The following is a 13,690-nucleotide window of genomic DNA, read 5'->3' on the forward strand; positions in this document are numbered from 1 at the left end:
TCTGTCCAGTATTTTCTGTTTCTACTTCTGTTTTACATCCCGCTATGAACACTTCAAACCTGCAACTTCACACAGGAAGGCAATATTATTTGTGTAAATACATCTCAAAATATGCGTTACAAAGCCAAAGTTTTGAACAAGCCGGTAGAACATGTGCAGTCTGCAGGAGCTACTTTATAACGGAAGATTTTGTACTAATTAACTTGGATGATGAAGTCGGTCCAGAAGACTGTCCTTCTGAAAGGTTACATTCAGTTTCTTATGCTCTCTTCTTGTCTTCTGTCGCAGAGAATGGAATTTGAATAATTGATTATGCAGCTATTTGAAACACATGTTTTGTTTAAATTGAATTATTGTAATAACTTTATCCTGTTTGGCGCAAAGAGTTTTTAAGGGCAATTAAGTATTATGAAAGAAGAAGTGGACCTTTTTGAGGTATGCAAGATCGGATGAAAGAGCAAGGAATGTCAAAGGGTAAAAGTTGGCCAAAAGCAAATTTAAGAAACAAGAGCTGGCCGATGTTGCTTAGACACGGGATTATGTTGGAACATGGGTTCTACAAGCAGTGACGGTCACCCTTTTAGTACCTGGGGTAGCTCAGTGGTTAGCACTGCCGTGCCACAGCGCAGGGGACCCTGGTTCAATTCCAGCCTCGGGCTGTTTGGAGTTTGCACGTTCTCCCCGTGTCTGTGGGGGTTTCCTCCGGGTGCTCTGGTTTCCTCCCACAGTCTGAAGATGTGCAGGATAGGTGGATTGGCCATGGGAAATGCAGGTTTAATGAGATAGGGTAGATCTGGTTGGGATGCTCTTTGGAGGGTCGATTCAGAGTCAGAGTCAATAGGCTGAACGGCCTCTTTCCACACTGTGGGGACTCTTCGTCATGTGTTAGCCTAATGATGTTGACAGGCCTTTTAACCATACCACCAGAGACAAAGTGACTAGTTGAATGTTCCTCATTCGTCAGCAATGGTCCCATGGACAGGAGCAGATTGCTCTCCAGGCTGCCCCAATATGCAATCATCAACAGGAGCTGAATAATGTAGAGTTGTACAAATCTCCCCTTACCTCTGGTTAACAAGGATGTCGGTGTGCTGGACTGTAACTCTGCTGGGATCACAAAGCTGGATGGCGAGGGTCCTCTTCTGAGTTTGGCCTGGGGAGGTGAGGGGGATTTTGACATGTCTGTACCTTTAGTTTTCGCTGTCAAATTCAATGGCTGAGAGGCTTCCTCCTTAAAAGAGGAAGAGAGAATTAAATGTGACTTTGCAACAAAGTCACAACCTTTCCCACAAATGTACTGGAGGTGAAAAATGTCAAAGTCAGAATAAAAACACTTTCTTTAATAAATTCTCTCTGAAGTTGAGAACATCTCTCTAATCACAAATTCTATTCAATTTTCCCTTGATTAAAGCCAATGTATCAATTATTTCACATATAACATAGATGATTATGAGTATCCAGACTACAACAACAGGCCAAGTGCAATAGAACTTTCTGGAAGCAGCTGGGATGTAAATCCACAGAGAGTTGAGGAGAATTTGTGTGCATTAGCATTCAAAATCTTACTTGGGGTTTTTGTGATGACTCCGTGAATAGGGGAATTTGAATTTCAGTGAATTACCCCAGTTAGTGGTGACACCATCAAGACACTCTAGGCTTACCAAGCTCCTGGATAATTTGAAAAAGCTGCAAGACTCGAAAATATTCCTTTTGTCTGTAGAGATGGGGTCCCTGTATAATCAATGTATGTCACTTGCATTCAGTATAAATAAGCCTCAAAAGGACTGATTATCTTGAATCATCTCTTACGGTTTCACAAGATTGTTCAGCAAGTACTGCCCAAACACAGGATTGCATTTAACGGGAGATATTTTATTTTCTTTAAATGAAATTGAGAGAGAGGAAGTAGTTAACCTCTTCCATACTTGAAAATCATAGGGTAGAAATCATGACTCAAAACAAAACCGCAGATTAAACTATGAATTAACACAAATAACAACTACAATGCAACCTTGTGTTTCTATTCAAATGTCTAGAGATGAAAGCAATTTACTCACATGGAGATAGTTCCCATGACGTTTTAATTAGGGTTTCATGTAAACAACATTGCCTGAGGCATTGATCTATGTGAAGAATTCTCTTCAATAACAAAGGAACACAAAGTCCACTGTACACATGAGCAGTGGGAAATATCACTTAATTGTACATGAACTGTTGTGACCGTTATTTAGAAAAGACTGCTCAGCCATTCTAATGCAGCACTGACCCACAAAGTAAATAGACTGGACATTTTATTTTGTTTATGGTCTAACATTACCATTAGGGATGGGAATTCTGCTCCTCCTATGCTTCCTGAATCTTTCCTGTCTATTCAAACACTGGTCTAATTTAACAATCCATCCAAGGCATGGAACAGGATTTCTTAACTTCACACTGTATCAGTACTGGAAGGAGGACGTGAAGTAGGAATTTAGGGAGATGAAACTAGATTTCACTCCTCTTTAGTGAATGGGGAGTTAACAATAACAAAAACAGAAATTGCTTGAAAAACTCAGCAGGTCTCAAGAACGGTCACTGGACCCGAAACGTAAACTCTGCTTTCTCTGCAAAAGATGCTGCCGGACCTCGGAGTTTTTCAAGCAATTTCTGTTTTTGTTGCTGATTTCCAGCATCCGCAGTTCTTTCGGTTTTTTTTGGGGGGGGGGGGGCATTAATTACGATTGCTTGAAAAGCCTAGTTTCCTTATTTTAGTTTTGCATGATCCACTGTGATGTTTGTTACGAAACTTCACCGCAAGCCAGATCGTTTGGCCCCTCCAAGTGAAGATTCTTCAGTGCAATCTTGTGAAGTATTCTGGGGCATTGTACTCTGTTAAAGACCAATCAATGCAAATTGCTGCTGTTGTTGCAGTGTGGAAGGGAAATGCGTTACGTGGCACAAATTTTTCTTGATAATTTTAAACTTTGCAAACTCCAGAGATGAATTCCATGTTATCCAACTTCAATTACAGCATGGATTACCTACTGGACTCACGTGTGTATGGGCAGGGCTTAATCCTGGAGTTCCCCTGGCTGCTGGGGGGGTTGGCATCAGCTGTAGTCCATAGTCACCTGGGGATGTGGAGGGAACAACCATATAAGTAGAAAAAGCTGCAACTTTAAATGTTGTAACATTAGTCTTCTTCTTACTCCAGTCCCTAGGAGATACAGGAGACATTCTTTCACTGCTGTGGGTCCTGAACTAAACAACTCAAACCCGCATCTGCAAGCCTACCACTCCCACTGAATATAACCGAGATGGATATGGAGATAACAGACCACTGCTCACTATACAAATAAAAACCATCAAGTTTCTCCCCTTTCTTCACTTCAATTTTCTTCCCTTTCAAAAGGTGTGCATTTGAAATCTCATTTGAAAGAAATGACTGCACCCGATACTTCATTAATGGGCCAGTTTAAGCCTGTTTGATTATTTCAAACTGTACAATCCCATCCTCAGATAATATCCCAATTGTCCGCACCAGTCACCAGATAACAGCCAAGAATCATTGCTGATATTCCTCTCTTGATCTAGGACACAGAAAGAGGCTAATCGTGCCTCTGCCAGCCAAAAATCCAACCCAATCCCGCTTTATAGCTCTCGGTCTGTAGCCTTGCAGGTTATGGCAGTGGGCAGCTTAAGTACTTCTTAGAATCACAGAGCTGGACAGCTCAGAAACAGACCCTTCAGTCCAACTAGTCCATGATAACTAGATACGCTAAGTTAATCCAGTCCCATTTGCCAGCATTTGGCCCATATATCTCTGAACCTTTCCTATTCATGTAGCCATCCAGATGCCTTTTAAATGTTGTAATTGTACCAGCCTCCACCACTTTCTCTGGCAGCTCCTTCCATACACACACCACCCTCTGCCCCTTGGGGTCTTTTTGTATCTCTCCCCTTAAAACAATGCCCTCTAGTTTTGGACTCACCCACCCCTGGGAAAAGATCTTGGCTATTCACCCTATCCAACCCCTCATGATTTTATAAACCTCTATAAGGTCACCCTTCAGCCTCTGATGCTCCAGGGAAAATAGCCCCAGTCTATTCAGCCTCTCCCTGTGGCTAAAATCTTCCAACCCTGGCAACATCCTTGTCAATCTTTTCTGAATCCTTTCGAGTTTCACAACATTCTTCCTATAGCAGGGAGACCAGAACTGAATGCAGTATTCCAATAGTGACCTCAATGTCCTGTACAGCCACAACATGACCTCCCAACTCTTATACTCAATGCACTGACCAATAAAGGCAAGTGTACAAAACACCTTCTTCACTACAGTCTTCCTGCAACTCCAAATTCAAGGAACTATGAACTTGCACCTTAGGGTCTCTTGGTTCAGGCTCCTTCACCCTTTCGTAATAATTTCCAGATCCTCATTCTGCTCTGGCTGAAAACGTTCTCCTGAACTCCCCTCTAATCCTTATGCCAATCTATGTCACCTAATTATTGACTTGTCCCTGCATCCTCTGTCCCACTAGCTGGAAGCACCAAAACTGGCAGGTTCTCTGCCAAACAGAGATGACCCTGACTTGTAAGTATATCACTGAGTCCTGCATCTCGAATCCCAATCACTCAGTGGGTGCCCCTACAGCGCACGGACTACAGTGGTTCAAGGCAGCAGCTCACCATCATCTTCTCCAGGGCAGTGAAGAGAAAGAGCAATAAATGCTGGCCCAGCCAGATATGCCCATACCCCATGAATGAGTAAAAATTATTCTCATGATTTTGTAATTTTGCACTTCTGAAACAAGTGCTCTAATAACCAGAGTCTAATGTACAAGAAGAATCTGTATTCTTGCAAAGAGAGAAAGGGAGAACGGGAGAGAGAGGTTAGATGAAGAGAAACTTGGTTGTTCAGTTGGTTAGTTCAGTCCATGGCTGACATAGCGATTCCTGGCAGCCAAGGTAACCATCCCGATTTAAAGGATGTGAGTGAGTGAGGACAGATAACTGTGCACACACTATGGCTGAGATCTCTTGCAAGAGCCAAACCTCCAGGCAGATTGCAGTGCCTTCACCCTAAACGTACAGCTCTACATGAGATCGTAGGGAACGTACTTGGCTTGCATGACAGTCCTGGCTGCATTTGAAGACCCAGCTGGGGATCACTGGTGACTGGAAGAGGCTGTGGACTGTGGGGAAATGCTGGAATCATCACAAAAGGCAGGTTGACTTGCTAAAAGAAACAGAAAGAGAAAATGTGTTGACAGAGGTAAAGTACAGCTGTAAGACAAGATTCCCCCACTCCTAACTATCATGAAAAAGTGAACATTGCTCAACTCTGTAAACATCCGAGCAGAATACAGTAAACATTTCTTTACAATTAAATGCAGCTTTGGCTCCTTTTAGGCTCTGACCCACAATCATTTGACTTAGTTGTAGACAATGCATGGTGTGGCTATCACATCATAAATCAAAAACAAAAACAGAGATTGCTAGAAAAGCTCACAAGGTTTGGCAGCATCTGTGGACAGAAATCAGCTTTAACAACTTGGGTCAAGTGACCCTTCCTCAGAACTGATGATAACTAGGAAAATGTTGGTTTATATGTATAAGATAGGGTGGTGGTGGGGGAGACGGGGTAAGGGGTAAACGATAGGTGGTGATACAGCCCAAAGACAGAGAAGGACAGTTGGACAAACAAAGGAGTGGATAACGATCTGGCTAGCAGGGTGAATATCTATTAATGGGGATTGTTAGTGGCTAACAATGGGTTGTGTGTAACAGCAGACTGTGTGAAAACAAGAGATAACAAGGTGTACAGCTGGATGAACACAGCAGGCCAGGCAGCATCAGAGGAGCAGGAAAGCTGACGTTTCGGGTCTGGGGAAAGGTCCACACCTGAAACGTCAGCTTTCCTGCTCCTCTGATGCTGCCTGGTCTGCTGTATTCATCCAGCTCTACACCTTGTTATCTCAGACCAGCATCAGCAGTTCCTACTATCTCTATGTGATAACAAGGCCTGGTTTGTGGGAGTGTATTTTCTGCTTGAGGACCCTGCAGCCTTCTGGACTTAATATCGAGTTCAACAATTTTAGGGCTTGAGCTCTCCCATGTCCTTTCCCCAAGGCCCACACACCAGGCCTTGTTATCAGCTCCTTATCCCCTCCCCATTACCCCCATCCAGTCTTCTACATATAAAGCGACATTTTTCTAGCTACTATCAGTTCTGAGGAAGGGTCACTTGACCCAAGCTGATTTCTGTCCACGGATACTGCCAGATCTGCTGAGAGTTTGTCGCAATTTCTGTTTTTGTTTCGGATTTCCAGCATCTACAGTTCTTTCAGTTTTTTTAAAATCAGTTATCAGTAAATCTGCTCCACAGATGGCTGAAATGATTAGAATTAAATTTCTACATTAACCAGCAACTTTATTTACAACAGACAGCCATTCATTTGTCCCGACAGTCCTCCACCCACCAAACTATCTCAGTATAGAGTAAGACATTTCAAAAGCCAGCCTTAAAAAGTAGCCAGCTGAACTATTACCATCAAAAATCTAAGCTGAGTATGAAGGCCAAAAGCAAAATAGAAATTTAACTTTGTAATCATGAATAAAAAATATGTGCAGAGAGTTTTATGTGAGTCTATTGCAGTCACGTGTATCTATGTGTAAAGCACAGTCTAAGATCAGGGACTAAAATACTTTTTTTCAATATAAAGACCGTGACAGGGGTCAGGGGAGGTGATGACCTAGTGGTATTACAGTCAACTTTGTTTTAACCAGCACATTAATGAACTAGTCCTCTCGACAAGCAAGCCAAAAATTGTATACCTCAAATACTATATATTTACTGTATTATCAGAAGCAGTCTGTTGATTGTGCAAGTGAGAAGGCTTTCTGCTGGTAAGTTTTATTTAAGGCAATGTTGTATTATTTACAGCATAAATCACTTAAACAATAAAGTATAAGGGTAATATGCATACTCCCTGTATTATATTTCCATTATTTACTGCGTGTTTTATTGTTGATTATGTGGACCTCTCAATTATCCAGAATATTTGATCAACAGGTACACTCCTGGTCTTATAGGTGCTGGTTAATAAACAGTTTGCTGTATTGCTAGACTATTAATCCAGGTGAAGTTCTGGGGACCCAGGTTCGAATCCCACCAGATGGTGGAATTTGAATCCAACAAAAAAATCTGGCATTAAGAGTCCAATGATGACCATGAAGCTTGTTGATTGTTGGAAAAATGCATCTAATGGCCTTTAGGGAAGGAAACTGCCATCTTTAGCTGGTGTGATGAATGTAATTGACTATTTACTCCCCTCTGGGGCAATTAGTCAAACAATAAATATTGGCCTCGCCAGAGATGCCCGCATCCCAAGAATGGATAAAAATAAACAGCATCCCAAGTCCAGTCAATGAGATCATGGCCGATCTGATATGAACGCCACTCTCTTGGATGTCCCCTGTATCCTCAACTCTTGTATCAATCGTAGGATCCCTACAGTGTGGGAGTGCACCATTCAGCCCATCGAGTCCAACCTGACTCTCTGAAGAGCATCTCACCTTGTCCCTGTAACCCTGCATTTCCCATGGCTAACCCACCCAGCCTGCGCATCCCTGGGCACTATGCGGCAATTTGGCGTGGCCAATCCACCCTAACCTGCACATCTTTGGACTGTGGGAGGAAACCAGAAATCAGTTCAGGCTGGAATAAAATGTGTCTTCCACTGCTTGCTTGGGGAAGAGTGAGAGAATTCCAAACCCTGACTACCCTCTGAAAAGAGATTCCTCCTCCATATCTCAGCAACAAAAAGCCAGGCCTCTCATGTTTAGCACTTGCCCTTACCTGGATCTGCTGTTGCAGGAGGTTAATTTTGTGTTGTTGTTGAATGAGTTGCTGTTGCTGCCTGGCTATCTGTCATTAGGAACAAACAATGATGTTAATTTACAATGCTGTTAGAATGACTGAGAGGAAGCCGGTCCTTTGCTCATATCCCATTTCTGTGCTCGACTCCTCATCAATGTGGAATTGGAGTAGCTCCTTTCTGAACACTCTGAACATAAATTAAGTTCAGTTCAGAAATCTCTATTAACTTAATGTCCTGGGTAACAAAGAGGAAGACTGCCAGTTTGGTTTTATAACCTTTCAAAAATCTCTGGAGTCCAAAGGTACTTTACAAACAAATAATTACTGACATCCCCCCTCCCCCAAGCATAGTCACTGTTGCAATGTACGAAAGACAACAACCAATATGTGCACAGCAAGCTCCCAAAAACAGCAACCCTTCAATAATCCAACTATACAAGGAACTAGTCACACCACAGCCAGAAAACAGACTTGGTCCCCTTATACTGGTATTGAAAGCAGTCCAGAGAAGGTTGATTGTGGGTATGAAGGGATTTTTACTGCGGGTGACAGGTTTATGGACGGGCATGCATGGGGTGTGCGTGCGTAGGAGGTATGTGTGTGTCGGGAGTGTCCATGCGCGTGTCAGGAATGTGTGCGTGCATGTACGGCAGGTCTATTTTCAGTCTGTGATTTGTCTAAATTCAAATTGACGAACGCAGTAGCGATTTTGTACAGCAGTGATGTTTTGGAAAGTGAAACAGAAGGACAGATATTAATAGAAACACTCACAGATGTTCATAACAACAAGGATTATATTTTAGGTCATTATCCGGGGGGGGGGGGTGAAAACTGAAAGCAACAAAACAGCTGTCAATAATGTAAAATCCAAAAGAAAGATATTTGTGGGAAGCTCATTTATTCTGGAGTTGCTCCTGGTATGGAGTGGATTGTTCGATGACATGAGGGGTAATGATATCTGATGTACAAAATGCTGGAAATGCTCAGCAGGTCAGGCAGGATCTGTGAAGAGACAGCAACAGTTATCACAGGGCTGTCATCTGTTTAATTAGAGAAGTAACAGGTTTAAAGAAAGTCTGGAGACAGGGAAAATGGGGTTTCGAGGGGTTCAGAGATAGGGAAAGACCATAATGGAGGATCTGTGAAAAGGGTGGAGAACGAGGTTGATTAAATTTTAATCAAAGGGATGATAGTGCAAGGCAAAGAGGAAGGTAATGGGTTTCACTCTCTTCATAGATAATTCTTGAGGATGTCAATTTTTTTTTAAACTTTGCAGATTTCCAACATTTTGCATTTGTATTAAATGATCTGTAATAACTGCAGCAGTTTTATCTAACGGAAACTTGAAATAAAGTTTACCCTATTGAGCAATTACAAAAAGTCTGGATCCTAGGGAATCTGCATTTATCAATTTACATTTTGGAATAAACTCTAACTTTTTGCTGATACAAAAACTACGTTTTATATTTGTATTGGATGCAAATGAGAGGGAGAGAGGAATGCAGAGAGGGAAAGAGAGGCACGGAGAAGGGGAGAGGGAGAGACACACAAAGGTGGGGGGACAGGGGCACAGAGAGAGATGGTGGGGGGGTGTGACACAGAGTGGGGGGGGAGAGACAGGAAGGGGTGTGAGAGACAGAGTTGGGGGGAAGAGAGACAGACGAAGGCAGGAAGAGAGACAGAGAGAGGGAGGGGGAGAAAAACAGAGTGGGGGCAGAGGGAAAGAGAGACAGAGAGGGGGGTGGGCAGAGAGAGACACAGGGTGGGGGTGAAAGAGAGAGAGAGGGAGAGACAGGGGCTGTGAAGAGAGAGACGGGGGGGGGGGGGGGGGGAAGAGAGAGACGGGGGAGAGAGATGGAGGGAGATAGGGAGCAGAGAGACAGAGAAAGAGGGACGTGGGGAGAAAGATGGGGAGGCTAGAGAGACAGTAGAGAGGGGCAAAGGGACAGAGGGAGAGAGGGAGAGAAACAGAGAAGGTGAGAGTGTCAAACAGGGGTTAGAGACAGAGACAGGAGGAGTGTGGGAGACAGCTTGTGTGGGAGTATTGTGGGGCAATCCTTAAGAATGAAGACAACGTTTGCTCATAGAATCTCTACAGCGTGGAAGCAGGCCACTCTGCCCATCAAGTCCACACCAATCCTGTAAAGAGCATCACACCCAGACCCACCCTGGGCACTATGGCCAATTTAGCATGGCCAGTCCACCGAATCTGCACATCTTTGAATTGTGGAAGGAAACCGAAGCACCCGGAAGAAATGTACACAGACACTGGGAGAACGTGTAAACTCCATACAGAGAGTGCCCAAGGCTGGAATCGAACCTGGGTGCTGAGAGGCAGCAGTGCTAACCACTGTGCCAACATGCCATGAAACTGGGCACAAGCCTTTTCACGTGGGCGTGTGTTGCCCTGCAATAGCACAAGGATCAGGCTGGCCAGGAAGTTACCTGCTCAGTTCTGAAGGGTCACTGCACTCAAAAAGTTAACTGTGCTTTCTCTCCGCAGATGCTGCCAGAATCTCTCCAGCAATTTCTGCTTTAATTTCCTTCTTGCATTGGCAAACATTGGATTTACAGATCGATAATCAACTTGTTTGCCCTGGTAATGATGCACCTTTTTTGGTGAAGTTCTGCAGCGAGACTCGAACCTGGTGGAGGTGAGATTGGGATGTCACATCTGTGTCTCATCAAGAGTTCCTGGGGTTGGATTAACAGCACCATCAGCTATAAACTGGGTGAAGCTATATGGTCAAGTTGCTTAATTGAAAGGCACAATGATGGAAAATTATTATTTTAAAACCCACATGAAGCAGGAAAGAGATATACAAAACAGTAAAGATGTAATGTGGTAGACAGAGAGAGAGAAATAAAGAGAAAGAGAACAAGAAAGAGTGAACAGGAGGGAAAAAAAGCGAGTGAGATGGCAGGGAGGAGAGAGTTAGAATGAAAGAAGGGGCAAGATGGACACATTTTTAAAAAAAAGGGGAGTGGAAATTCTTCCAGTCAGAAATCCTGCCTTAAGCAAGGACTGATGAACTAGATCAATCATTTCACTGGTGTCTGTGGGTTAAAAGTGTGCTCACAAAATTCCCATCCACCGAATGTAACAGGAGCATCTAAAAAACGACAGACCAGGACATACCAGATGGCTCGTGAGTACGTCACCTACATCCATGACCTTCAAAGTCAACACACTTCCAGGTAATTAATGGATTGAGGGGCCTTTTGGGATATTTCCACGAGAGGTGATAAGTGCTGTGTAATTCAAGTTCATTTTTCCCACTTGTATCATACCCCTTCCCCAGTAAACCCCCTACTAACAAAAACGCCTTGCAAAGATATTCAATCTTTGACAAGGTAATGTCCGAGCTACTTCTGACTTTTACTGAGGCCATGCCAATCTCTAATCACTGCCTCGTTCTTTTTCCATCTACCTGGTCCTGTTGTTGTCGAGCCAGTTCCATCTGTTGCTGCTGTTTCTCAAACAACATGGCCGCCATGTTCTTCTGTTCTGCGTGAGCTGTCAGCAGTTGCTCTCGGAGACTGGACAGCTGGTTTATCATCACCAACAGCTGCAACTCCTTCTCTGCCAGACTCTCCGCCGTTCCTGGCCCAGCAGGAAACACACAAAACACTGAATTATTCAAGTTTTTTTGGGAGATAAAAGAAAACACACACACAACAGCTGCCCTTTCAAAGTCACTTTGACATTGTCATCTGTTCCAAGGCACTTGGGAGCTAAGGTTGCCAATTCTTCAGGAATGCCACGGAGTCTCCACAAACGAAAAGACATTGTGTGGAGCCTATTGTGGTTTTTACTTCATTTTTATTTCCTTCAAACACTTTCTATTCCGTCAGGTAAGAAGCAATCGATTACGAGAAGTCATTTCACCTTCCAATTGGCCAAACCAACAGGGACAAATGTGTCAAGCAACCAATGGCAAGAATGTCAGGGCAAGGTGAAGCTATGAGTATCCACATTTGATGTGGACAAGCATTTATTGCCCATCCTTAACTGAGAGTTAAGAGTCCACCACATTGCTATGGACCTAGAGTCTCACTGGATAGCAAGGATGGTAGATTTCTTTCCCTAAAGGATATTAGTGAACCAGATGGGCTTTTCCAACAATGGTTCTCATTAGACTCAAGATTCCAGATTTAAAAAAAAACATTAAATTCAAATTCCACCATCTGCAGTGGCAAGATTTGAACCCAGATCCCCAGAGTCTCGGGATTAATAGTCCAGCAATAATACCACTAGGTTATCGACTCCCTGGGGACACCTGTGTGGTGACACCTCCAGGAAAATGACTGACTGTAGGTGACAACTTGATCTGGAATCATTTTACCAACATTCGCTGTCCCAGTAAACAGGATGATCTTACAGAAAGATGAAATTTAAAACACTTTAAATCAGAAATTAAAGATATTCTGCAAGTGCAGGGGATTGATCAGCATCTTAAAGAAAAAATATGTGATGCCAGTAACGCTTCAGAAGAATTATGCCGATGGAGACAGTAGATATTCTTTTAATGGCAAAGGTACTTTCTCTGGCAAGCCTTGCCCCTTATGTGCCTGATATAAGAAAGTTATTTGCCACAGACTGGCAATTAATTTTTTTGTCATTAATTAGGTACTAGCCACCATAAGGAAATTAGCATCAGCATTAGGCTGTTAAGTTCAGGCTAAAACAGATAAAAAAGATTTATTTATTAATCAGATGAAGGCAGAAATGAGCTTCTTACAAAGTCCAATAATAATTTTGGAGAACACAGACTAGTGTTGACTTATTCCTGCAATTTGTATTTGAGCTAGATGTCTACAACATGGAGTTAAACTGAAAGATTAAAGTGACTAAAACTGATACAATTATTACTGGAAAAACAGCAGCATCAATTCAAGATTTACGCACTAAATTACTAACGTCATTTTAATGGCACAGTGGTGTCAATGACTCACTTGATGTGTCGTGGTTTGAGCATTATCCAGATCTTTCACAGAGATTGATGCTTGGCCATGCTTAATTAGATTAATAACAACATACAGCTGACTAGCCTGAAGATCAATTTGGTTTTAAAAACAGAAAATGCTGGAAACACTCAACAGGCCAGGCAGCATCAGTGTGGGTGAAAAAGTGTTGGTTTCTCGTATCAATGACCTTTCATCCGAACTGGGAGAGCATTCAATATGCGATTAGATTTGAGTAAGGAATGTGTGGGACAAGGGAAAAAAGGTGAATGATAGGGCAGAAGACAGGAAATACTGAAGGACAGGAGAGTTAATCTTATAGGGTCAAAGGGATTGGGGGAAATCGGGCAAGAGGAGGAAGCAAAGGTGAGCCTAGATGCGCTGTCTGGGGGCAAAAATAAGACAAAAGTTGACACCGCCAAAGAGGAGGCAAAACTGGTGCATGCATGCGTGTGGCCATGAGTGTCTATGCAAGTGTACAGATGCACAAGTGTCTGTTTGTGCGTGCAAGTGTACATGGACGTGGGTGTCAGGGTACATGTGCACGAGTCAGGGTGTGTGTGTGTGTGTATACCCGAGTGTCAGGGGTATGCCTACTCGTGTGGTGGGTGAATTTATTGCTTGAAGTTATTGAACACAATGTTGGGTTCAGAAGGCTGTAAAATGCCGAAATGAAAGAGGAGGTGCAGGTCCCCAGGCTTACATTGAGCCGTGCCAGTGCAGGTCGATGACTGACAAAGCTCTGAATAAAAACCAAAAGAACTCCTGGTGCTGTAAATCAGGAAAAAAAGCAGAAGTTGCTGGAAAAGCTCAGCAGGTCTGGCAGCATCTGTGAAGAAAAAAAATCAAAGTTAACATCTCAGATC

General features: G+C 43.1%; 1 protein-coding gene across 4 annotated transcripts in view; it reads right to left on the reverse strand.

Annotated features, from left to right (window-relative positions):
• Positions 1 to 13,690, reverse strand: part of LOC109929131 (SRY-box transcription factor 13) — a 169,359-nt gene that overhangs the window by 26,360 nt on the left and 129,309 nt on the right. For 3 of the 4 annotated variants that reach the window (XM_048611890.1, XM_048611892.1, XM_048611889.1), the window contains 5 exons: positions 11,291 to 11,463; positions 7,839 to 7,907; positions 5,099 to 5,216; positions 3,025 to 3,110; positions 1,066 to 1,231 (listed from right to left, as the gene is read on the reverse strand). In XM_048611890.1, coding sequence (XP_048467847.1) covers positions 1,066 to 1,231; positions 3,025 to 3,110; positions 5,099 to 5,216; positions 7,839 to 7,907; positions 11,291 to 11,463 — 612 coding nt within the window. The remainder of the gene's footprint in view (positions 1 to 1,065; positions 1,232 to 3,024; positions 3,111 to 5,098; positions 5,217 to 7,838; positions 7,908 to 11,290; positions 11,464 to 13,690) is intronic. The other variant, XM_048611891.1, reaches the window with a different exon arrangement.

The sequence above is a fragment of the Rhincodon typus genome, chromosome 25 (assembly GCF_021869965.1).
Source record: "Rhincodon typus isolate 14 chromosome 25, sRhiTyp1.1, whole genome shotgun sequence".
Lineage (NCBI taxonomy): Eukaryota > Metazoa > Chordata > Chondrichthyes > Orectolobiformes > Rhincodontidae > Rhincodon > Rhincodon typus.